We start from the raw sequence: 26,586 nt of genomic DNA, 5'->3' as shown, positions 1-26,586 counted from the left end.
GATCCTGTGAAGAAACTCCAAGGGACTAATGCAGTGGTGTGTGACTAGAGGGGACTTTTGGATGAAGGCTGATCATCCAAGGAGGAGTTAGGGCATTGCCAGCAGTCCTTGTATCTGGAGGAAGTGACCATGGAATTGCAGCCCTGGCAAAAGCATTTGCATTTCATTCTGAACGCAGAGGGAAGCCATGGGAGGGTTTTGTCTGAGGAGGGAATGACAGACCTTTGGATGAATGTAGAGAAAGCCAGGAGACTGCTTGGGAGTGAGCTCTGCCGGTCTAGGTGAGAAGGGAGATGTGTGGGTTTAGGAGTCGCAGCGGAGATGTAGTGGAGGTAGCAGTGAACATGTGTCTGGAGGCAGAAGCCAGAGGCCACTGGGCATTGATGGATTTGGTATGTGATGGGAAGAAAAGGAGAAGGCAAGGTGCTCCCCAGACTGCTGGTCTGAACAGTGGAGGCGGCAGCTGTCCCATTTCTTGAGTATGGAAGCTCAGAGGAGGAACACAAGTTTGATGGGGAAAAAACAGAATTTCGTTTTTTTTCTTTTTCTGACATAGGGTCTCGATCTGTTGTCCAGCCTGGAGTGTAGTGGTGTGATCTTGGCTCACTACAGCCTCTGCCTCCCAGGCTCAAGCAGCCCTCCCACCTTGGCTTCCTGAGTAGCTGGACTACAGGCATATGCCACGACATCTAATTTTTGTATTTTTTTGTAGCAATGGAGTCTCACTCTGCAACCCAGGCTGGCCTCAAACTCCTTTGGGCTCAAGCCATCATCTGCCTCAGCCTCCCCAAATGCTGGGATTAGAGGCATGAGTCACTGCACCTGGCCAGAATTTATGTTTTGGCCATGTTCAAGGTAGGGATACTTACTAGACATTCATGGAAACACCAAAATTGGCACTGGATACATGGACTCTGGAACTCTGGGCCAACATGTGAAATTGGGAAGCTTTGCCATTTTGGATCTACAGAAAGCCATCTGACTGGGCGAGAACACAGCAGCAGTGCAGGCAGCAAAGACCCGGGACCCTCCATGATTTAGTGGCAAAGCAGTCCTCAGAGAGATGGGAGGAATGTCACAAGAGGGTGGAGATGCTGACTGGTCGAGAAAATACAACTAGAACAAGCCACTGTTGGCTTTTTTTTCTTTGAGATGGAGTTTTGTTCTTGTCACCCAGGCTGGAGTTCAGTGGCGTCATCTCGGCCCAGTGCAACCTCCGCCTCCCAGATTTAAGTGATTCTTCTTCCTCAGCCTCCTGAATAGCTGAGTTTACAGGCACTACCACCACACCCAGTTAATTTTTGGATTTTTAGTAGAGACAGGGTTTCACCGTGTTGGCCAGGCTGGTCTCCTGAGCTCAAGTGATTCGCCTGCCTCGGCCTCCCAACGTGCTGGCATTACAGGTGTGAGCCACTGCACCCAGCGCCACCCAGGGCTTTGACAACACAGTGGTCATTGGTGACTTTCCTGAGAGTTTAAAAGTGGAGTCACGGGGTTGGGTGAGGCGAGGAAGTCAGTTGTTGCCTACCAGTCTGTTAAGAAGTTCTCCTGAGATAGAGGATGAAGACTCAGTGCTGGCCAGAGGGGCTGGGAGGCCGAGAGAGAGGGCACCGTCAGAGGTGAGGCCATGGGAGAGGGGAGCTATGGAGTTGCAGAGCCGAGTCCTGGAGGAAGCCACTGGGGAATGGCCCAATAAAGGGGTGGGCATTCTCCAGGAGCAGGAGTGGGAGGCTGTACGCTGATGCCTTCTGAGTGAATAGTGGCAGAAGACAGAATTACAGTAAATCTAGATACAGATTCCACTGGCTTTTGTGATTCACGAATTGAGGCAGCCTCCATTGTACAAAATAGGATGAGAGTTCCCACTGAGCAGTGGCAGAACAGTAGGTTTTGAGAGGTGGGGGCAAGGAAGGGAAGACGAGGGAAAAATAATGGATCGGTTAGACAGCAGGTTACCTCAGGTGACTTTTTTTTTTTGTTAAGAGTTAAACAGAGGGGACCTCCTCCTTCTGCTGTCTCAGGTACACTGCATTGCCTGCGTGGGGGCCTTCCTGCTTAAAGTTGTAGTTTAATTAGGTGGCATTGGGCTTGAGTGATTCCAATTTGGTTTTGTCCATTGGGATGCACCAGACCAGCTGTGCCAAATACAGTCACACGTCATCTAATGACGGGATACATTCTGGGAGATGGGTCATTAGGTGATTGTCGTAGTGTGTGAATGTCACACAGTGCGCCTACACAAACCTGTACAGCACATTCCTGTAACCCAGGGGTATTTGTGGATCTTGAAACGTGGTAAGAAGTGGAAAGTGGCCCACCTGTGTGGGGCCCTGCCTGTGGCTGAAGCTGCAGGACTGGAAGTGGTTCTGGCTGAGCGGTAAGGGAAGGTGAAGGCCCAGGAGGCCATGTGCACTCCTGTGGACTTTACAGATATGGGACCCCTAGGCAATCCTGACTTTAAAAGAGATTTTCCTTTAATAATCCCCTTTGTGTATAAGTTTTGTACTTTATAAAGTTTTTAAACTTCTTGACTTTCATAACAACACTTAGATACAATATCCCTACTCTTGAGTTTTTTTCTGCCTTTAATTTTTTGAGGTGGAGTCTGGCTCTGTCACCCAGGCTGGAGTGCACTGACACAGTCTTAGCTCACTGAAACCTGAGTTCAAGTGGTTCTTCTGCCTCAGCCTCCCAAGGAGCTGGGAGTACACGAACACACCACCACGCCCAAGCAATTTTTGTATTTTCAGTAGAGACGGGCTGGTAGACAGGCTGATTGATAGATGGGCTGATCGACAGGCTGATGTCTCTACTGAAAACACAAAAAAATCGCTTGGGCGTCATATCAATGGACTGTATCACTCTTCCTCACCATGTTGGCCAGGCTGATGTTGAACTCCCAACCTCAAATGATCCGCCCTCCTTGGCCTCTAAAAGTGCTGGGATTACAGGTCTGAGCCACTGCGCCCAGCCCTAAAATCTTTACAGTGACTGGCAGTGCAGCAGGCCTGTTGACACCAGCGTCACCTCAGACACAGTAGTGTGGTACACTTTTCAGCTCCATCAGGATCTTACGGAATCATCATGATACATGCAGTCTGTTGTTGACCGGAACATCATCCGTGCGACAGGTGACCACAGCCATTTCAGAAAGCGGAAGAGGGGCCGTGCAAGGAACTGCAGGACTCTCTCAAGTCCTCAGGGCAGGCTGCCTGTGTTCTTCATTCACTGCTTGCCTCGTCTGTCTTCCTGAGGGTCTTCTACTTAGGTTTCTGGCCAGAGTTTGTTGGGCTGGGTGCTGTGGTGGGGAGAGCACTGTGAGGGAGGTGGCCAGGATTACAACAGAGAGATGATGTGCTCGGAGCGTCCCATGCAAAGAGGGGACAAGGGGGACTGAGAATACAAGAGGAGCAGGATTCAGGGAGAATCCTTTCCATCCTCAGAAAATTAGGTTTGGGGGGATTCAGGGAGAATCTTTACCATCCTTGGAAAATTAGGTGTAATGCATCTTTTAGTTTTTAGTCAGCACAGTTTATACCAGCAGAACCATCCTGCAACCCCACTTCAGCCCAGCCTACTAGATGATATACGAGGCCCTCTGAAATGTCAGCCCAAGTGAGCTCTGAAACCCAAGATACTCACTTTAGGTGACCAGGGGCTACCAACAAAGGCCCTCATTACCACAGTTGTTGGCGATGATCAGAATTTTACCCAGAGTGATCTTTTAGCCTTGAAATGGTGAAAGCTGATGTCTGTGAAAGCACTGGTAGACTGTTGTATGAATTTAAGCCATCCTTGAAACATTGCATCTTTAGTTTTTAATGAGCATTGCTTACCGCGGGGATGCTCACGTCCCACAGTGCCACGCCTCTCAGTACCCTGACCCCGGTGGATCCATACACCTGTCAGTCTGTGCCCCAGCTGCTCCCACCATCCAGGCCCCAAGCTCAAAAGAAGTCCATTCTCTGTCCTCCCATCCTACTGGTCATTGTGCCTGGGATCTGAATCCACCCCCATCCCGGTTCTGACCTCAGTATCTTTCTACTGGGGGCTGTAGCAGCCTCACCACAAGGTGCCCTGGCTCAGGCTTGTCTTTGTCCCTAATGGTGATCTTCACACATACATCTGGAGTGGTGTATCCACCTGATGGGGCTCCCGAGGGACAGGTCTGCAGTCGCCAAGATCCACCATGGGACCTAGGCAGCCCATTAGCAGAGAATGTGCCCAATTGGCTTGGGGCTCTGAATGCATTGTCTTGTCTGATCTCATAGATGGTTGATACAGAAGGATACACGAATATGGGGGAAAGGGAGAAAAGACTTCCTTGAGGCAGGTTACTGCCTCAAGTAACTGCAGGGTCTTCCCAGAAGTCCTGAGGTCTACTGCTCTGTCCTCTGCCACTTAGCCCAGGATGAGCAGTCATCAGATGGGGCTTGGGTCCGTGCTCTGTCACGTAGGCCAGAGGTGTCCAACCCCTGGACTTGTACGGACCACAGCCTGTTAGGAACTGGGCCACACTGTGGGTGAGCAAAGCTTGGTCTGTATCTACAGCCACTCCCCATCGTTCGCATTACTGCCCGAGTGCTACCTCCTGTCAGATCAGCAGCAGCATTAGATTCATGTACTGTGCAAACCCTGTTATGAGCTATGCATGTGAGTGATCTAGACTGCACACTTCTTATGAGAATCTAATGCCTGATGATCTGTCACTGTCTTCCATCAGCACCAGAAGGAATGGTCTAGTTGCAGGAAAACAAGCTCAGGGCTCCCAGTGATTCTACCTTAGGGTGAGTTGTGTAATTGTTTTTTATTGCAACGTAGTAATAGAATGTAGAGTAAATGTAATGCACTTGAATCATCTCAACACCACCCTCCTCCCCCAGTTGGTGGAAAAATTGTCTCCTATAAAACTGGTCCCTGGTGCCAAAAAGGTTGGGGACTACTACCACGTGACCTTGGACATGGCCCTGTACCCCTGTAAGCCACATTCTGCTTCTCCAACATTGGCCAGGGGTGAGGGGCCAGTTACTTCTTGAGCTTCTTGTCTCCCATGGTGACAAGAAATAGTGATGCCCAGCCACACGGTCACTCAGTGAGCCTCTTAGCACCTTCATCCTTACCCTGTTCCAGGCCATTTTCACCATTATCTGTGGCATTCCAAGACCAGAATGCTTTGACTTAATACCAACTTTCAAAGCAGCTTTCCTTTCATTTTGGAAGTCTATGACAAACACACAAAAAAAATAACTAGAAAACTATATCCTACTGTCCTAACGGTGGTTATCCACACAGGGTAGGTAGACAAGCTGTTTCAGTTCTGTTCTTTTAATGAGCCTGTATCACTCTTAAAAAAAAAAAAAAAAAAAAAAAAGATTTCTCTACATTCTTACCGCTTCCCTTTTCACTATTTAACTTGTGCTTGTAGCGGACCAGCTACACAGCCAGAGCTTGCTGAAGAATGGCCTGAAGCTTAAAAATATCAGAAACCTAGCAGCAATGTCACAGTGTTATTGAAACAATGCTGGCCTTACCAAAGGGAGTTGCATTCATCTGGTGGCAGATCGTGTCCTCAGTGTTTTGAGTTCATTTCCCAAAAGTCACAGTGTCTGTCCTGTGTCATCCCTGTTCTGTATCACTGCCCGAGTCTTCTGGGTTCTTCCCTGGGAGTCCCATGTACCCCTTGCTTTTCTGGGCATGCCTGTCATGGCCTCCACCTTCCGGACCATTTCTATTTATGGTTCAGACCTTGCTATCTGTCCATCCGTACGTCTCATAAAGCAGCCAACAGCTGCCTTGTCACATACCAATGTGAGCCCCCGCCTAACTGCAGCTTCTTGGGGGCTCAGATTGGAGGTATTTGCGTCTAGTCATGCACTCTGGGCTCAGATGGCACATTCAAGACCAGCCTCTGCTCCTCATTAGCTATTGGATTTACCCTCCCTCCTGTAGTTTCCACACCTTTAAAGTTACAATGGTAATTACAGCGTCCCCTTCACATGGCCGGCATGAGGATAGTATGAGAATTTGTGTTATTCCTTCAGCTCAAGACTTAACAAGCGGTAGCTTCTTTAATCCTCCCAAAATAATTAAATCAGGTGCCTTGTGGTGTTGGGATCCAAAGAGAACCAGACCCAGAGCTGCCTTCAGGGAACACTTGGTACTGCCAGAGCCATTTCTGGGTCACTTGTGGATAGTCGAAGTCTTGGAGACCCACTTCAAACCAAGAGGCAGGAGACAGAAGCCTTGGTAGATGCCAGCAGAGTGCAGGGAGTGCACTGTGGTACTGAACCTTCACAGGGCACCCACCACGCAGTCCTGAGACCCAGGTGTGGCCTAGGAATGAACGCAAAGGCTTTTCAGCCTGTTGCACTGATAACTCCCAGCGGGACCCTCACGGCCGGGCAAGGCCACTCCCTCCCACTCCACAGATCCAAGGGTTTTAAGATGCGGAGCACATTCTATGTGATTTCAATGTCTTGGAGACAGAACTTGAGTTTTTAAACTCGTATATGCAGAGACTCGTCAGGGAGCTGGGTAGTGGGGGACTGCATCCACATCCCTGCCGCCCACACAGCTCAGTCCTAGCTGGGTTGCAGGGATCCAGCTCGGCTGCAGGCTTGGCCTGTGTGATGCCATGCTCCAAGATCAGAAGGCAGGTCCTAGCAAATGGAATATTGACCAGCTCCCCAAACCTAGATCCATAGGTGAAGCAAAATGAAAAGCTAATCTCTCCTCACAGTCGTTTTCACTGATGAGCAGTTGAGGCCCTCAGATCAATTTCACCTGCATGCTGGCAACAGGGCAGCATGCAATGCCCCCCAGAGGCTTATTTAAAAAGAACAGCCACCCTTGGGGCCCTCAGCCACAGACCCCTTCGCCCCCACCCTCCAGTGCCGGGATAGTTGCCAGGAGCGGGGAGGATGGAGACTGAGTAAGTTTCTGAAACTAAGCGTGAGTCAGGAACACTCATGGCCTGCCACCGCTGCTTACATCCCTCTCCCACTAGCAGAGGGCAGGGGAACCATGGGGATGCGTGTGCTGTCTCCTTGTTGACAGCTGCATCCCAGTTCTTTTCTCCAGTTGCCTTCCAGGTGAGCTCAGAGACAGGTGCAGCCCTGGATAAGTGACGTCCCCAGAAAGTTTTCCAGCTTGGTGACAGTGGGCTGTGCAGCCCAGGAGGCCAACACTCTCTGGATTTGGGGACAGAATCCTCTGTGCCATTTCCTTCCCATGTTTTCTGCCCAGTAGTCTGGACTACATTTCCAAGGCCATCCTCTCCCTCTGTGACCCCAAAATGGCTCTAGCAATAACAGCTCTGAGGAATAGGACCGAGGTCTGACCTGAGCACCGGGTTCGCAGAGGAGGAGTGAACCCTGCTGGAGGCAGCCAAGGCCAAGTTCAGAAGTAAAGGGAGAGGACATTCACTAAGCGGCACCCCTGCGGGCTGTGCTCCATCCCAGCACTAAGTGTGATCCTTGGCTTTGTCTCAGAACTGCAGGGCAGATCCTGTGATTTCCTCCTTCATGTATTTTTACTTGCACCCCTTTTTAAAACAGCTCAAGATGATACAGCTCACACTCCATACCCTTCCGTTTAAAGTGCACCCGGCTCTGTAGTTTTACTTTGATCCCCCTTCACAGGCAGAGAATCTGAGTCCCAGAGAGGGGCATCGAGACCGGCTCAGGTCCCCCGATGGTGAATGACATGGTCAGCAGTCATCCAAGACTTTGTCCCCAGGGTGCCTGCTTTCTACCCAGAGACAGGGACAAAGGTCACTGGCTCCTGGGTGCTTCAGGCGATCGGGCTTTTCCCTGAGGGGCTCTTTCATGCTGGAAAAGTCTACATACTGCCTTCTTTGAGTCAAGGTTGAGATGGAGGCTTACCGTGCTACCATTTCTCATTTTTATGGCATAGTTCTGTAAGTTTTGACAAAGGCGTGGTACCCTGTAGCCACTACCCTCAAGATACGGAACAGCTCCTTTACCCCCCGCTAGATTCCCTAATATTCCTCTATAGTCAGCTCCTGGTCTGTTCTTTGTCCTCATAGTTTTGCCTTTTCCAAAGAGGCCTATGAATGGACTCAGATGTGGGGCAGGTTTGGGATGGGATGGTGCCAAAACCCGCATGGTAAGAAGCAAACGTTCACCCAGTACAAGGGGTAGCAAAGGAATGAGGGGTGGTGCGTAAGAAAAGCTTTTTAAATTCTCCAATGGGCCTTTAAAACCATGCTTATGAATATTGTTACAGAGGCCATGGTAACCTAAAAATAAAGGTACTGAAAGAGAAACGTACCATGTTATGTAGGAGATGCACAGGGAACATACAGCACAGATGATCAAAACGGAGCCAGGGAAAGGTCGCGACATGTCTTTATCTCAGCTCCAGATGGGTGACTCTGGGCCTCAGGGATGTCACTTCCCATAATCAAGATGCCGGGATTCTGAGGATCACACCCTGAAAGTGGCCTTCCCCTTATCACTGACCCCCCAGGTATAGAGGAGCATCAGCATCTGGATCCAGGGCTCGGAAAGTCTGCTTTGTGGTCCAGCGAAAGTCAACCTGAAGGAGTGGCCGTTACCCTGAGCATGGCCGCTATCGTCATGTTGCTCTTTCTTTCACCCATGAGGTGACATAGATGGGGACTGGATTTTGTTCCTGGTGGTATGTCCTTCGCAACCTAATAGGGTAACATAATTGGCTCAAGGAATAGGGCCAGTAATAGGGAGACCACTCCCCAAATCTAACAGATGATGGGACATCTCGCACCACTGGCTGAGGTATCTGCACCCTTGAGTGGTGGCTTAGTTTGGCCTCTGTGCCTCTTATGAGCTGTTCTGGCCACTTCAGGGTAAACAGTGTTTTCTCTTGAATTCCCAAGAGCTCATGATGGGTTTTGGCCCCAGCTAAGAGGAAACATGAAGAATGTCAGAGATGACACTCCCACTCCCACCCTTGTTTGCCGACCTGGTTTAAGTCTGGAACAGCCACCTATTTGCTCACTGCCTTTTCTTTCTTCAGGCTGTCTGTAAACAGCCCTCCTGAATACCCATCTCTTGTAGCCCTTTGGGGCCTCTGCTGTGTCAGGACCAGGCAGCCTAAGACCCGCACCTAGAGGCTGATCTTGTTCCAGAAAGACGAGGATGGGCTTTTCAGAGAAGGTTCCCTCTGCTCCCTCCAGCCCCATTCCCCCAGGTTAGATAGATGTAGGGAGTTTGGGAAGTCTGCTGTATTTGGGGAGTTTGTAAAATCTTTGTGAAAGCCTCCTTGGCTGGGTATGTGGTTCATGCCTGTAATCCCATTACTTGGGAGGCCGAGGTGAGAGGATCATTGGAGGCCAGGAGTTTGAGATCATCCTGGGTAACATAGTGAGACCCCATCTCTAAACAAGAAATAAAGAGAAAAAAAAAAAGTCTTTCCCCAGTTCCTTTGGTGTATTAGATACAAAAGTTCCCATGACTTTGCTGGCCAGACTTCACGGGTGCCTCTTCCCTTCTCATTTCAGGATGTCAAAAGAGCCAAATCTATTTCTAATCATCACCAATCCCATAAATCTGTACTGAATAATGTACAGTTGACACCATTGTCCTCATTTCATATATGAGAAAACTGTTTCTGGGGCGGGGAGCATGGCTCCTTCTCCAGGGTCTTGTAGTGTCTAACAGAAGGAACCCAGGTTTTCCGACTGACTATGGAGTTAAGGCCTCTGGCAGTCCATTCTCATGGCTAAGCTAGAGCGTTTCCTCCTGCCATCCAGACCCCGCTTTTTCTTGTTTGTAAAACTACAGCAGATCTAGCCCCAGCATCAAGAGAGTCCCTGCTGGGCAGCAGGAACGTACCTTGTCCACGCATTCCTCTCCTGCCTAGGCTGCAGAGCTGCGAGCCCACTTTCTTACAAAAATGCAGTCATGCCAGGCAAGTGACAGTTTGCTTTTTGGTGGTCTGGTTTCTATCACTGGAGCCAGCTAAGAATCGGTGCTGTCATTCCAGAACTATCGGTGGTGCACGCGGCAGAGGTCGGCAGCTAATAAGGGCTATGAGGGATGAGAATTTCACTGTGAGGATGGTGCCAGGAGGCCTCTGCAGCAGGGACTGGGGAGAGCCTTGGTTAAAAGAAATCAATGGCTCTTATTTAAGGGTGTCATCATAAACATGAGGCATTTCAGCTTCCCTGGAAAGTGCATAGCTACAGCCCGCGCGTCTCTACCGCTGGATTTCGGTCCTGGAGGAAGCATGGCACTGGCCTCATCTCTCCCCTGTAGGGAACGGGTCCGGCTAAGCATTCTCATTGGCCCTGACTCTTCTTCCATCCCCGGCAGCCCCACTTCCTTCCCCAGTTTTCACACTTGCAGGCCCACCCATCCCACGCCTTCAGATCCTGTTACTTAGCCAGACAGCATTACCAGTGTTAGGCTGTTCTCGACCTACAAAGATGGCGGTTGCAAGAGGTTCAGCCTCACATATGCTGGCAGCTTCCAGCACTCTCCGCTCAAGCTCACCATGCTCAGCAAAATGCAGACCTGGGTTTCCCGGCTATCATGCACTCACCAAAGCCCCTCCTCCAGCCAGATTTCTGCAGGCATCATCCACTCAACTTGTCCCAGATGAAGCCCATCCTCCTGTGGCCTGGCCTGCCTGTTCTCATCCTGGGTTCTCAGGAGTCCGAGCAGGTTCTCAGGAGTCTGAGCAGCCCGGACTCCAGCCCACCTGCATGCGCCCATCTCACCACCCACCAAGCCTGAGTCATGAGACGTGGCTCTGCCTATCGCCACTGCTGCACAGAGTCTTAAGGATTAAGCCATCTTGCATGTCACACAAGCTCACTGTCGCAGCTTCAACTACAGCAGCCAACACTCACTGCGAGTCCCCGAGTGTCAGGCACAGGCATGTGACAGACACAGCCCCATGACTGCTCAGTGCATGCCCCGAGCTAACCCTGCCTTCTGGGAAGAGGAAGTAGCTGGGCGGGGTCTGCCTGGCTGTAAGTCCTCCCCTCCCCAAGGGCCTGCACCGTCACCCACGCTCATCTTCACATCTAGAGGGCCCTTCGCACAGCGACCCTCAGCTCACTCCTGCTCGCCCTGCTCACAACAACCTGGGCTCCCCCTCAGTGGGGTGTTCACTGCACTCCACCACAGCGATCTGTCCAGAGTCTGCCCTCCCCATCCCCAACAAGACTGTGGCTCTCCAAGCCCAAGGCCACTTCTGCACCGCTTTGTGCCCAGCATGGTGTCTGGGGACACAGCTCATGTGAGTTTGAATGTTTGCCGCTGCCCAGTCATCATCACTTCTACACATTTGATCCACATGATGCTTAAAACCACCCCACCTGTATTCTCTGCAGGGCTCAGGGACGGCAGGCATTTGCCTACAGAAACACAGCTAGTTGGTGGCTTTCAGTAGCCCTTAAGTGCACCACAGCACTAGGACGTGCACACAGTAGTCATCCCCAAATGACAGACAAGGAAACCAAGGCTCAGACAGCATGGTCCACAGCAGGACTGAACACAGGCATTTGCCTCAGAGTCCGACCTCTCTCCACCCTGCACGGCAGGTGCTGTTTGTTAAAAAAGCTTCCTGGCCCCACCAACTGCTACCTCTCTTCTCACGCCGATGAGGCACTGGCTTCTCCCAGCCCCTCTCAGAGACTGTTACTCCAAGGCCCCACCCCAGGCTCTGGTCGTTGCAGGCAGGGCCCATCCTGGCCTTGCCAAGTAATGGCAGGCTAAGGAGTGGCTGTTCCACCGCAGATCTGAACAGCATGTTGGGAGGGGGTTGTGAGGGCATCAGTTGAAGCTGACATTTACATCTAAGCTTTCCTGTATGTTTTTAAGAATCCGTCCCCTACACTGTGAACAAAGACCTCCTTCCAGCAACTTCGACACATCCTCTAAGGAGTGTTCAGAATAAAAAGACTTTTGGTAAGGCAGGTCGTCTTATGAAGGAAGAGAGAGGTGTATCGCTTTAGACCTGCGGCCAGACGCCCACCTCAAGGAGGAATAGGAGGCACACACCAGGCTGGACGGGCTCAGAAACAACTCGGGGCAGCTCTGGCTTTGTTCAAGGTCAGATGTTTCTTTTCCATCCACGCACAGAATGCAGAGCACAACTTGACTTACAGGAGGAGAAGGCAGTCATTAAAAGGGGTCTTCATTTTGTTAGCTTATCAGGATGTCAGTTGAAATTGGAAGCAAGAGGCCTCTCACACACTGGCCACATCCCTGAAAGGGGCAACGCAAACCAGATCATTGTAAAGAGAATCACTCCTGAGGCGCACGAAGACACTGAGCTATTTCAGGGAATCCTGCACGCACCTCTCTAGGGGAATGATTTCTTTATGAACACAAGTCTCTCCTTAACTCTTTGTGAAACTGTGCTTGGAGACAGCTGGGGGTGGATGATCCTGATCTGAGACTTACTAGGTGTCCCTGGTCCTCCCTGAACCAGGGACGGAGCTAGCTGTGGGTGGGGTCCTGTCTTCCCTTTCAGGGTCTAGCGGGCCCAGAGCTCACATCCAGAAAGCCACAACATGACAGAGGCCCTCAGGACGCAGGAGCAAACATAGATCTCATTAGGTTTCTGTTTTGTTTTAAAGCATTTTATCCCAGTGAGATATTTATTGTAGTCGATTTTTCTTATTTCTATTTCCTAACATCTGTAATCTTACCACTTAGAGATCATTCTTTTTTTTTTTTTCCTGAGACAGAGTTTCACTCTTGTCACCCAGGCTGGAGTGCAGTCCACATGATCTTGGCTCATTACACCTCTGGTTCAAGCAATTCTTCTGCCTAAGCCACCCGAATAGCTGGGATTATAGGCGCCCACCACCACACCCAGCTAATTTATTGTGTTTTTAATAAAGATGGGGTTTTTGCTGTGTTGGGCAGACAGGTCTTAAACTCCTGACCTCAGGTGATCCTCCTGCTTCAACCTCCCAAAGTGCTGGGATTATAGGTGTGAGCCACTGCGCCCAACCAAGATCATTCTTAGTGGTCAACTGCTGAGTCCTGTTGATGTTTATTTCCTAGTCAAATGGCCTGTGGTAGACAGAGTAACAACAGCATTCCCAGCCCCAGAATTTACATGTCCCCTTATGTGGCGAAGGGAACTTTGTAGACATGATTAAATTAAGGACTGGCCAGGCACACTGGCTCACATCTGTAACCTTGGCACTTTTGGAGGCTAAGCAGGAAGATCACTTGTGTCCAGGAGTTTGAGATCAGCCTGGGCAACATGGTGAGACCCCATCTCTACAAAAAACGTTTAAAAATTAGCCAGGCATGGTGGCTAGTACCTATAGTCCCAGCTGCTCAGGAGGCTGAGCTCAGGAGGTGGAGGTGCAGTGAGCTATGATTGTACCATTGCACTCTAACCTGGGCAACAGAGTTAAGAATCTGTCACAAAAAAATACAACTTAATTGTTTTTAATGCGACCGCATCACAAGATTCCCTGCTGAGCGCCCTCCAGCAGGCACCCTTCACTCTCAGGGTGCAGCCACCCTGGCCTCTACCCTGTCCCCTCAAATGTGGTGAGGGCCTCCCAACCCAGACCCGTCCCCTGGGCACCGCACATACTATGCTGCTGTGTGCTGCTTCAGAACCGGGATCGGTGTCCCCCTCTTAGTGGCATCTTCTGGTTTTTCTGTTCCTGGCTCTTTCGCACAATACCACCCCCAACCACCTTACAGCTGGACCCTGATGCCTTTCTTAGGATCAGTTCCACAGGAAGCCCCTGTCCTGTATTTCTACACCTCTGTGTAGGTGTAGTCACCTTTGTGACTTCACATACAGCGTTCTCCAGAGTCATCACTGACAACTGTACCTTTGCTGGAAGATCATTGAAAATGATCTGAAAATGTGGGGAAGAAAGCCACGCCTACGACATGCTTTCCTGGCCTTAAAACGCAGACCTGAATGGTGGTAAAGCTAGCTCAGACTCACAGCCAAGCTTGCTTGAACCCAAAGGCTTGGAGTCGTTTTAAAAGATGGAAAGTTTACATGACAATATGGGTTTTCCATTTCCCATTTCTCCAGAGGTGGCTCCAGTGAGCTGGTCACAGACCCCAACCTTGTCACTCTTGCTGCGTGCACACCTGGCTCACCTCCTGGCCTGTGGTCATTTGCATTTGAACCCCAGACTTAACCTGATTCTTTCCCTGCTCTTTCAGTGACATCACCCCTCCCGGAGAGCCCATGAACAGGAACAGCCGTCCCAAAGTGGCTTCCCGCTTCCCCAAACTGTCCCGAGGTCAGCCCCGGGAAACACGCAACGTGGAGCCCCAGAGCGGCGACCTCTGACCTCGACGGAACCCCAGCCATGGGCCTTACACGTCATGCCAGCTGCCTACACCTGGGCCACTGCTGCTGGCCCCTCACACCTCGGCGTGACGACCACATCCATCTGGTGACCCTGAGAGCACACAATCCCCACTGGTCACATGACACCCTGATTAAACTGGTCATTCTCAGAGTCGCACTGTCCCTGGCCCCAGAGCAAGGTGGCACCTCGCTGGACACACTCGGACACATGGGCCCTCTTCTCATGGGGTCTTCCCTGGGCTGCAGTGGCTGTTTGTTGGCCTCCCTGCAGTTCATGGCTGGCAGGAGGGTGGGCGCCAGGTCAGGCTGGGTGCCCTCTGGTTGAGATGCACGGCTGATCCCCTACACGGAAAGATTCCTGCGGAGCCAGCCTCTCCACTCTCCCACTCAAACTAGCATGACTGGTAGCCTCGCCTTTTGCTTTTAAAGGTTATTGTCTGGTCCAACTGATAGAGGGCTGGGATGGGGGGTACTGGTTCCTTTCATTGCAACCTCCACCAACAGCCATTTAGACACCCAGCAGGGACACAGCTCTGTTTTCCAGAGAGATGTTCCCAGGGCCTTGGCAAGGAGCCATTAGTGAGGTTTAACTTGAGTTCGGAGAACTTCCCCTACCTCCCCACGCTGGCTTCGAAAGGACCATGCCCTAGGAGCCTTGGAGGGGACTCAGATATCTGGCCCAGCTGTCAGCAGCAACCCGGTAACCTGGTGTCATCCAATCTATCCAAAAGGCAGTGGCCTTGGCCCCACCGTCATGAGAAACTTGGCTTAGGGAACCACCGCAGAAAGTTCCATGATTTTCAGACCAGGGCCCATGTCTGTGAACTTGGACCCAGCATGGACACTGAACAGATCACGTTTATCTCCACTCAAGATTCATTTCCACCCCCAACTGTCCCCCATACACTGCCCATGGGAACAGAACTCTGCATCCCTAAGATGGGGTCCTCTGTTCCTCCCATCTCAATGTGGCTGTCAGAGTACAGGCGCCTTGGCAGGTGGAGAGGAGAATGGGGACCAAAAAGCTTGGTGGCCCCCCAGGGCTCCTCTAGTGAGCCCACATCAGAGCACCTCGAAGGACCAGAGCCCTCCTCAGATGCTCTGCACAGTTGAGTTTGCATTCTGGGGTAAACATTAAGTAACTAGGAAGGAGGGGTCCTGAAACGGACTATGCAAGCGTCAGTTTGTGTGTTCCGCCTTCACCTGAGGTAGAGACACAGGTGGATGGTGATGGTTAGATGGTAAGCCGTCGGCTTGTCCTGGAACTGCTTCAACGCTGGAAGTTCCAGGGAACACTTAAACTGGGAACAGCCCAGGTGAGCATGGAGCATCTCCTGGCTCAAGGAAATCTCTAGGGAATCATCTGGAAGGTTTATGCTGTGTGTTCCCCTCGTAGCAAGAAGGGACAATTGTTCATGGCCTTGAAAGAAAGCTGAGATCACTCACACACAGCCCTCCAGAGAAACCGAGGAGGTCTCCGTAACTTCTGAGGGGACCCTGGGCCAGATAAGCCACGCCCAGGTGAGACCAAATGAGCTTGAGTGAGTATGGAGGTGGGGACCCCGGCAGTCAGCTCCTGCCAGTTTGAAGTAGCGGAGATGCCCTGGTCTCCCGCCCCCTCGTCTGCCAACGTCACTGCAATGCACATACCTTATCTGAAATTCCACGGCCCGGAGTGCACATCAGCCCACGTGGCTGGCAACTTTCAATAGAGAACCATCACGCACTGAGGCAGGGACCGTCTGAAAGCTCCAGCTGCCCTACACCCTGGCCCCCAGGTTGGGTTTATGCCACATAGTTCACTTTTAAGTATGTCTTTGATGCCCACTCAGAGATGGTCCCAGGAGTGCCTCCCTAACCAGGAAACCTGCACTGCAGATCCTCTCCCTGTTCTCTGTTAGATACCGAAGGGAACCTCCCCTCTCCGACATCCCCCTGTGCTCACGCTTCTGACCCGCAGCCGTTTCTTCCAGCTGCATCCAAAACACAGGATGCGAATCAGTCCTCACCCTCTCCAGATACCCCACCAGGAAGCACCTTGGACTTTCTGCATGTTGTTAAGAAACAAGGCAAAAAAAGTCCCCCAGATCAATGATAGACGGACAGATGCGAACCCGTGAGACACGAGTGTGCACTCAGCTGGTATTTAACAGCGGGAGAAGGTCTGCCTCCCTGTTTTATAAGGCTGAATTATTCACAGAAAACATGCCCTCCCGTCTTCCTGGGTCTCACGTGGGGACCATCCCAGCTGCCTGCTCCTGGTACCCCTCCCATGATCACACACAGACCCTAGAGCCTTCTTCAAGATGCAGACCATCTCCTCATTTTTGCTCACAAGTGTGTGACCGGCGCATGACAGCGGCTCCCCAAAGCCTCCCCTTCGAAATCTCATAGAATATTCTGCAGTGAATGGGCCCATCCCGCTGCTCAGATGACCCCTGTCTTGCTCTCTGGTGCAGTGGGATGAATTTCAGGCAACAGAGAGGACTGGCAGTCTTCCCGGTTCCTGGAGAAATGGGGCAGAAATGCCTAGGCCTAGCAAGATTGCAGCTGGAATCTGGTCCCTGAACTCCACCCCCAGAGATGTGTCATTTGCCCCTAAGCCTGGATTCCATTCTGAGGGCTGGCTCAGCCCATGACCCAGCAGTGGCAAAACCCCCCTGCAGAAAGGATCCCTCACACCTCATGTCTGTCTCCTTTATCCAATATGACTCAGGGTTCTCCAAAGTCAGCATCTGAGAAAGGAAATGCTCCCCATTCAGAGAAGAACCCGGGAGGCCTGCCTGTCTCTCTCTTCGAGGTCCTTGGATTTCTGTGACTGCCTCTGCTGGGAAGAATCATCCCCACCAAATCCTTTTTCTTCGTGGCCTGCGGTGGCTCAAACAGAACATCACCAGGTTCCGTCTTTGGCATCATCCCATTTTTTGTTTCTTCGCCCCCAGATGAAAGAAGACTCAGGAAAGGCAGGGCTGGGTAGAAGTGTCTCTCCTTGGGAGAGAAGGAAAGCTTCCAGGAAGGGAGGTCCAAGCCTGCTAGAAATCTAGCCCAGCCCAGCCCTGCCCTCCTGACCTGGGACAGAACCTTCTCAGCTATTCTCCTGGACTCAGTCTGAAATTCAGCTTCTCTGATTGCACTTAGGGGCTAGCAACAACATCAGCAGCCTCTGGTGGAGGAAGACACTTTGACAGAAGAGGCTCTTACAGCCCGTGGTGGTGGCCATCCTCACATCCAGTCACCAGCTGCATCCAGGGACTGCCTGCTCCAGAAGGGATTATCGTCCAGTGGAGTTGTAAACGAGGGTGCCATCTTACAAGATCTAGGAAGAGGCAGGGGCGGGACCTGGACCTATCTGCTCATAGCCCTTGGCCCTGCTTCATACCTTGGAGCTTATTAAGATGATTTCTTTGATAACCATTTAATTTTTTTCAGAACCGTGGCAGGTGATGTGTTGTGCTTTAAAACCAGAGGCACCTGAAAGCCACTTACACCAGGCGGATGGATAGCAGGGCTGTAGCCAATGCCACAAACTGGGGCTAGGGCCAGTGATCATGACCCACAGTAGGAAACGGGAGTGAAGCCCCAGCCTGCCTGGTAGATGAGCAGCAGCTTATTTCCTGACACCCTGATCCAGGGCTTGGTGGCCCAGGCGAGCTGTGGACGCCTCTCTTTGTTGTGCATGTGATGCTTTGCCCACCCCTAGGACCAGGTTCTGGGCCTCAGCCTTCCTCCCCACCTGCTCAAACTCCTATGGGGCTATGACTCCATCCAGCCCCTCACAGGGAGGCTCAGCCATGTTCTCTGGGCTCCCAGTGAGCCCCCTCCTCTCCACCCATCCCCAGAATCCATCCATCATTCCTCAGCTGAGCTCCTATATGAGCTGCAGCACCCACATGGGTGAGGCCCTGCCCTCCAGAAGCATCTTCCAGCCTCGGCACAGAACCGATGCCAAAAGAAGGGCTGGGTTTTCAGCTCCTGGGACCTGCCTGAGAAAGACATCACCTCACTCCTCCTTCCCCAGTACCTCAGACTGGCTAGGAGGCATCAAGGGAGGGGGCAGTCTAACGCCCAGGTTTCAACCCCAAAGGCGAGGATTATCTTGACTCTGCCTTGGTGTTTGGCTCAGGGTCATGGCAGACTTCGGCTGTTTCTGGAAGGCAGGAGCCTGCTTATGAGCAAGGTTGATGGTAACAAACATTTTTCAAAATATTGTGCATTAATTCATTAACGCTAATGTTAAATGTTTGCTGTTTTCAGATTGGCTTCTGTGCTAATTTTGCACAGCTGTAGCACTGTATATTTTATCTCACATTTCTGTGCCAAAAAAGTTCATCTTCATGTTTTTGTAATACACAATCTTGATTATGTTTCTAAAATAAAGCTTCAGCTCCTGGGTCAATAGGAATGAGGGCGCGGCATCCAGGGTCTCCCGGCCCAGACACACCGATCCTGCCACTCATCCCACGGATGTTGATGTGCACCCAGATCCGTCATCTCTGGTGTTCCTCATGTTAGCCATGAGCCATTGCCGTCATCTGGGCCTGACTTGGGTACACTGAATTCTGTCATGGAGCACACGATTCCGTTTCTAAATCCCAACCACCAAGTGGAGTATCCTTCCTTATAGCTAATTTCGAGAGAGAACAGAAAAAGAAATCTGGTTTCCTTAAATGATGACGGAGCCTATGATATGAACAAGCAGCCCTCTGGCAGAAGATTCTAGATTCACTCACAGTTTGAGGCCCTTACTGGTGCATAAATGCTTTCCTATTCTAACTGGAACACTGCTCACCCAGGCCACCTGCTTTCCCGCGAGTGTGCTCAGCTCTGCCACCAGTCTCCGTGAACTGCAGAGGAAACGCCACTCATTCACCATCAGTGTAGGACAGAAGGACACACAATGGGGGATCGAACATTTGCACCCAGAGCAACTGAACGCTTCCTAAGTGACCCCAGACACTGCAGATTTCCTGGAGTGAAGGGGAGTGGGTGGAGCTCATTAGAATTTTTGTTAGCCAGGATTCCTCCTAAGAAGAATGTTGGCCTCTCTGCCTAGCTGCTGGGTAGAATGCCTGTTCATCTGACAGCGACTTCTTAAGCGAGTCTTCTGAATGGAGAAGCAACGGTAACCCCACTGCGGGGGGCGCCTGGCCTGGCCCATTACCCGTGATCGGGTCCCAGTGAGTGTCTTCGGGGTGAGAGAGCCGTGAATCTAGAGTCCATTATAGTCTGTGTGTACATAAGGTATAGATGTCTCCGGAGAAGCCCTGAAACCTGTATGTTCTCCTTACCCTCTTATGTTAAGGTTTACATAATAGGATTTTTAAACAAATGTGTTTAATTTTTTAAGATCTCTTGTATTAAAATTTTCTTTTGGAATAAGCTGTGGAAATTTTGTTACAACCTGGTTGAGATAAACCTCTTTACAATGACAAAATAAAAATGGTGACATTTTATAAATTGGATACTTGAGTGTATGGTCTCTGTCTCATTTCTTTTTCAACAACTGGAGATTGAGGTGACTTTTAATACACGTGTTATCTTTGAATTGAAGTGGAGCAAAATCCCATTTTGAGTTAATTATATTAGGCAGATCTAGATAAACTGGCAGTGTGGAATTGTAGTTTCATACAGAAAAAAACACCCCTCTTTACAGGTTCCTATGTATTCACTCTTTTAAGAAACAGACCATTATTAGGCACCTGCTGTATTACCAGGTGCCAGGCATACACCAGTGAGCAAGACAGGTACGGGGCACTGTTGGAGTCATGATGGAGATGACACAGACAGATAAAAGAGTTTTTTTAAGAAGTCAACCATCCCGGGCCGGGCACGGTGGCTCACGCCTATCATCTCAGCACTTTGGGAAGCCAAGGCGGGTGGATCACAAGGTCAGGAGTTCAAGACTAGCCTGGTGAAGATGGTGAAACCCCATCTCTATAAAAAATTAGCCAGGCATGGTGGCACGTACCTGTAATCCCAGCTACTCAGGAGGCTGAGGCAGGGAACTGCTTGAACCCAGGGAGTGGAGGTTGCAGTGAGCTTAGATAGCGACACTGCACTCCAGCCTGGGTGACAGAGTGAGACTCTGACTCAAAAAAAAAAAAAAAAAAGTCAACTATCTGGATAATCTCAGACCACAGTAACTATTGCAGAAGAGTATTGGGGATTGATTGGAGATTCTTGGTTCCAACCCAGAATCTACCTTAAACAGAGTAGACCAGGGTTTCTCAGCCTCGGCGCTGCTGACACTGCGGACTGGATGATTCTCTGTTGCGAGGGGCTGTCCTGTACATTGTAGGATGTGCAGCAACCTCCCTGGCTTCCACCTGCTAGATGCCAGGAGAACCCCTTTATTTATGACAGTTGGTGACATCCAGACATGGCCAGAGGTCCCGTGGGGTGAGGGGGGGCCAGTGGAGAGCCATGGGGCTAAGGCCAAGGGGTCCTCTTGGCTAAAGTGACTTTTAGGCTGAGACCTAAAGGATGAGAAAGAAACTTGACACTGGCCCTGTACCCCCCAAATAATTTACACCGGCTGAAATCTCAGACCCTACAGCAAGATAATTGACATTTTTAACCTAGTTATGTGAACTGAGAAAAGAAAGGCTTTTGGGATGAGAATCCAGGCATAAGGCAAGTTCCCACTAAGGCGCCATGAAAGGTATTGTTGCAGGTGGACCTCCAAGCCCAGCTGGGCAAAGACCGCTGTGAGCTGTTGCAGATGGAGGAGGTGTGCAGGCATTTCTGTTGGGGGAGGGTGGTGATGTGAACACCATGCTAGGCACCCCACAGCTGCGTTGCCTTGAGCATTAAATTAGGAGGCCGCAGTAGGGGAATACGGAGAGACCTCAGGGTACAGTCTTCAGGCTGCTGCTCCTGTCCTGCACCATCCTAAGTGACCCCCTACCCATGCCACTTCGACCAGTGCTGTCCAACAGAAATAGCATGTTAGCCATGCATGCCATTTAATTTTTTCAGCTGGGCACCGTGGCTCAGGCCTGTAATTCCAGCACTTTGGGAGGCCCAAACAGGAGCACAGCTTGAGGCCAGGTATTCAAGACCGGCCTGGGCAGCATGGCAAAACCCTGTCTCTACAAAGGTTTTTTAAATTTTTTTGTTAGTTTCTTTTAATTAGCCACAAATGGTAGCATGCGCCTGTCTTCCCAGCTACTCAGGAGGCAGGGCAAGCAGATCGCTTGAGCCAGGAGTTCAAGTCTGCAGTGAGCAGTGATCACACCACTGCATTTCAGCCTGGGCAACAGTGAGATCCTATTTCATAAACACAAATTCTAGTAGCCCCATTAAAAATATTTTTAAAACGCAACTGAAAATGATGGTGTATTTCATTTAACCCAGTACATATAAGACATCATCATTTCAACGTGCATTTTGGGTACTAAGTTTGCAAAGCTAGTGTTATTTTGTGCACCAGACAGCTCAGCTTGGGCAGACTGCGTCTCAGGTGCTCAGGACCCCGGATAACTGATGTCTCCTGTACTGGGCAGCAGAGCTCTGTGGACCCTCAGCTCCCAAACCTCTGTCAGCCTCATGTCCAAATGCCTAATCAGCACTCCATCTGCATCGCTTCATGAGCATCTTAAACCAAACTAAAATGCATCTGTTTTCTGCCCTAAACCTGCTCCTACCCATGACTTTCCCCAGCTGAGGCAATCGGGGCTCTGTCCTAGCAGCTGCAGAGGCCACCAGTCCTTGCCTCTTCCTGTCCCATTACTCCTACCTAGTTGACCAGGTTCCTATTTATTCACTCCCATAAGAAACAGACCATTATTAGGCACCTACTGTATACCAGGTGCTGGGCATACAGCAGTGAGCAAGACAGGTAAGGTACACTATTGCCCTTGGCCCCACCCCTTAACACCACCACTGTGCTCAGAGCTGCCACTGCCTCTCATGATGTGAGGACCACACTGTCCTCCCCAGTCACTCCCCATGCCATCACACTGCCATTCGGGCTCCTCTCCACGCAGCACCCACTGTGACCTTTTACATTGTTTCGGGTCACTCACTTGATCACAACCCTCCTGAGCACTCGGCCCTGCTCTGCTCCTGGGGACCTCTCCTCATGGCAGACAGTGCTTTAAGAAGTACTGGCCGGGCACTGGGGCTCACGCCTGCAATCCGAGCACTTTGGGAGGCCAACACAGGTTGGGTCACTTGAGCCCAGGAGCTGGAGAGCAGCCCGGACAACATAGTAAGACTCCATTTCTAAAAAAAAAAAGAACCCACAAAATGTGTGTGTGCGTGCATGTGTGTGTGTGTGTACCCATACACAAACTAGCTGGGCATGGTGGCACATGCCTGTGTCCCAGCTACTCAGGAGGCTGAGGTGGGAGGATTGCTTGAGCCCAGGAGGCTGTCGGGAGCTGTGATCATGCCACTGCACTCCAGCCTGAGCAACAAAGTGAGCCCATGTCTCAAAAACAAAAAAACCACCTAAAATCCACTATGAAGGGGCAGGGATGTGGGGGGCTGTCATAGAAACTTGTCCCGACAGTGGCCTCAAAGCCCACGATGACAATAAAGGCTCCACATCTGTAGCTGAAGCTTCTGAGGATCCTGTTCTATGTGCATGTAAGTGATGGGTAATTAAGGCCTCACTGGCATCAACCTGGACCCCTGTGAGCCTTGATGACTGATAGACACGCCGATGAGGCCCAGATTCTCCATGTGGACTGCTTTTCCTAGAGGCCCCATACCTCTGTGAGATGCCATCTGTGACAGACTGAACAGCAGCCCCAAAGACACCCAAATCCCTGGAACCTATGAATGTATGACCTTACAAGGGGCAATGGGTTGAAGTGTCCCCCAAAACTCATGCCTGCCTGAAACCTGAGTGTGGCCTCATTTGGAAACAGGATCTTTGCACATGTCATCAAGATCAGGTCACACTGCACTTAAGTGGGTAGTAACCCAGTAACGGGTGTCCCTGCCAGAAGGGGGAAATCTGGACACAAAGAGGGAAGACAGGCGGGGGCTGGGATGTGGCAGCTACAACCCAAGGAGCGCCCAGGGGTGCTGGCAGCCACCAGAGGGCAGGAGAGGGGCACAGGACGCCAGCCCTCAGAGCCCCCAGAAGGACTCGGTGGTGCTGACACCTTGAATTCAGACATCTGGCCTCTAGAAGTAAAAGAATACATTGCTTTGAGCCCCCATCTTATGATCACTCATTACAGCAGCTCCAGAAACCAATACATGTGGTGCAAGGGCCTTTGCAGGTAAGTTAACTGGAAGATCTGGAGATGGGAGATCATCCCCATCATCCAGGCGGGCCCAGTGGCATCAGAACAGTCCTTAGAAGAGGTAGGCGGGCTGGAGTCAGGAGAGGAGACATGATGGTAGAAGGAGAGAGACGAGGGATAGGATGAGAGAGACTTGAAAATGCCACCAGGCTGGCTTGGAAGACGGTGGAAGGGCCTTGAGCCAGAGAATGCAGGTGGCTTCTGGAAGCCAGAAAAGGCAGGGAACTCATGCGCCTTCTCAATGTCACCCTTTCAGTGCCAACCCCAGGGCTAACATGGGCATCCAGCGACTCCTTGAAACTGGCCACCAGTGGCCAGCTGAGGGAGGCAGTGTGGCCAGCGTTATGGCAGCCGGACCTTCCACAGCCCCACCACTCCTCTCCATGCCAGTCCTAGGCTGAACCCTGGGATCTAGAAAAGCTGAGACGGGCCTGGGAAGGAGCCATTAGGAAAGGTGTTTGAAGTCACTACAACAGTACGCACTGCTGGAGGACAGGTGTCTTCTGTGATGACTCTGAGAGCACCTAAAGAATTTACAACAGCAAAGGCAAGGAATCAAGCTAGGTTCCCATCAATAGTGGATTGGATAAAGAAAATGTGGTACATGGAAAATGTGGTACCATGGAATAGTATGCAGCCATAAAAAAGAACAAAATCACATCCTGTGCGGCAACATGAGTGCAACAGGAGGCCATCATCCTCAGAGAATTAATGCAGGAACAGAAAAACAAACACCTCATGTTCTCACAAGTGGAAGCTAAACATCAAGTACACATAGACACAAAGAAGGGAACACCAGACACTGGGGACTCCTTGGAGGCTGAAAAACTACCCATCAGGTGCTAGGCTTATTACCTGGGTGACAAAATAATCCACGCACCAAACCCTCACGACACCCAGTTTACCCACATAACAAACCTGCACCTCTGAACCTACAATAAAAGTTGGAGAAAAAAAAGAATTCACAGTTTGAGGTTATCCTAAAGGATTTAATTATGTTTCCTGCAGCAAAAACAGGACATGGCCTCTCAAAAATCATCATCCCGATGAATGGGTCAACACCACTGGCCCTTTCCACACAAGGGAAGAGGGCTTAGCCTTAAAAACCAAGGGAGTTCTGACACATGGATAAGCCTTGAGGACTGTTATGGGTTGGCTGTGTGTCCCCACCCACATCTCAGGTAGAACTGTAATCCACAGTGTTGCGGGAGGGACCTGGTGGGAGGTGACTGGATCATGGGGGATAATTTCCCCGTTGCTGTTCTCCTGATATTGGGACAGTTCTCAAGAGATCTGGTTATTCAAGTGTGTACACCTCCCACTCTGCTGTCTCTCCTGCTCCGCCAAGATGAGACCTGCCTGCTTTCCCTTCGACTTCTGCCATAATTGTAAGTTTCCTGAGGCCTCCCAGCCATGCTTCCTGTACAGCCTGCAGAACTGTGGTCAATTACCCAGTCTCAGGTAGTTGTTTTTTTTTTTTTCTCGAGACTAGAGTCTTGCTCTGTTGCGCAGGTTGGAGTGCAGTGGCACAGTCTCGGCTCACTGCAACTTCTGCCTTGTGGGTTCAAGTGATTCTCCTACCTCGGCCTCCTAAGTAGCTGGGACTACAGGTCCACACTACCACACCAGACTACTTTTTTTTGCATTTAGTAGAGACAGAATTTCACCATGTCGTCAGGCTGGTGTCGAACTCCTGACCTCAGGTGAGCCGCCCACCTTAGCCTCCCGAAGTGCTGGAATTACAGGTGTGAGCCACCATGCCCGGCCTCAGGCAGTCCTTTTATAACATGAGAACAGACATTATGCTTACTGAAATAACTCAGTTACCAAGAATGAGTGATTCTGTCTGATGTACTTAATAGTGTTTCTTAGAAGAGTCAAAGTCATAGGGACAGAAGGTAGAAAGCCAGTGGCCAGGGGTTGGAGAGAGGGGGATGAGGAGTTTGTGTTGAATGCGTGCGTTTCAGTTTGGGAAGATGAAAGAGTTCTGCAGACGGATGCCAGTGACAGCTACACCACAACGTGAAAGTACCGAATGCCACGCAGCGGCACACCTACACATACTTAGGATGAGACCCTCACGACCTGTGCATTTGACTACAATAAAATCAGTAATCAACATGCCAATTTTGCAGATGAGACTATTGAAGCCCAGAGAGGCAGGAAGCTTGCCTGAGTGCCGGCCGCTTCGAGACGGTATCACTGCAGATTCAAACCCAAGCTTTTCTATCCCAGAATCTTAGCTCTTCCCACAGAGTGAAAGGGCAGCTAGGAGGACGGTGAAAGAGGGTGGACAGTCCACCAGTGCGGGATTGTTTTCCCGTCCCGTGCCATTAACTGGGTGTCGACATTCACTCGAGGTGGCTGGCAGGATATTAACTATTAGAAAAAGTTATAGATTGTAATCTCAAACATTTTGCAAGGGGAAAGGTTTTACTGAGGCACGCTGAAGGCAGCCGCTTCATTTCCATTAGCATAGGAGAGAGGATCAAAGGCCTCCCCCACATCCCTTTGTATCCACTGTTTACTGTCGTAAGCTTTGTGCTGATAGCCCTCACCAGGGAAGATAAAGGGGAATTTGTTGTTACTAGTATTTACTCTGGGCCCTGGAACCTAAAGCTTTTATCAGTCATAAAACTATTTACTTAACTATGTTCATTATCCACAAAATGTGTTAAAACGTCTGTTGTAACATCTAGGGAATAGAAGTGTGGACGAACAGGGAGTCCTGGCGGAATGGTCGCATTTCGCCCTCTGAAAGCAGCCAGCCACCATCCCTGGCCCACTTGTATCACTGGAAGGGTGTGAACGTGCACTCCTTCATTAATCATTGAGTCAGGGTCTGTAGGCCAGACCTCCATAGGTGGAGCTCAATGTCTCAACGGGGCTGACACCAGCTGAGATGGCCAACCAAGTTTGCTTAAGAAATGAAGTCGAACAAGGGTAACATTTATCACGGGGCTGTTCAGCAGCAAGTGGGAGAGGTTAGCTTTTTGATCACACAGAGAAT

The 26,586-nt window shown here is 50.6% G+C and overlaps 2 protein-coding genes across 10 annotated transcripts in view; one reads left to right on the top strand and one right to left on the bottom strand.

Annotated features, from left to right (window-relative positions):
* The window catches only part of SNX29 (sorting nexin 29), a 591,074-nt gene extending 571,296 nt beyond the window's left edge, over nucleotides 1–19,778 (top strand). For all 7 annotated transcript variants that reach the window (XR_013524649.1, XR_013524648.1, XM_078344734.1 and 4 more), the window contains one exon: nucleotides 14,166–19,778. Coding sequence is in view for 5 of the 7 variants with exons in the window: in XM_078344734.1 (XP_078200860.1) it covers nucleotides 14,166–14,295 (130 nt within the window). In the remaining 2 variants the exon portion in view is untranslated. The remainder of the gene's footprint in view (nucleotides 1–14,165) is intronic.
* Nucleotides 1–26,586, bottom strand: part of CPPED1 (calcineurin like phosphoesterase domain containing 1) — a 257,223-nt gene that overhangs the window by 21,810 nt on the left and 208,827 nt on the right. The window lies entirely within an intron of this gene.

Source organism: Callithrix jacchus, chromosome 12, assembly GCF_049354715.1.
Source record: "Callithrix jacchus isolate 240 chromosome 12, calJac240_pri, whole genome shotgun sequence".
Lineage (NCBI taxonomy): Eukaryota > Metazoa > Chordata > Mammalia > Primates > Cebidae > Callithrix > Callithrix jacchus.
This window is presented reverse-complemented; position numbering and strand designations above follow the sequence as displayed.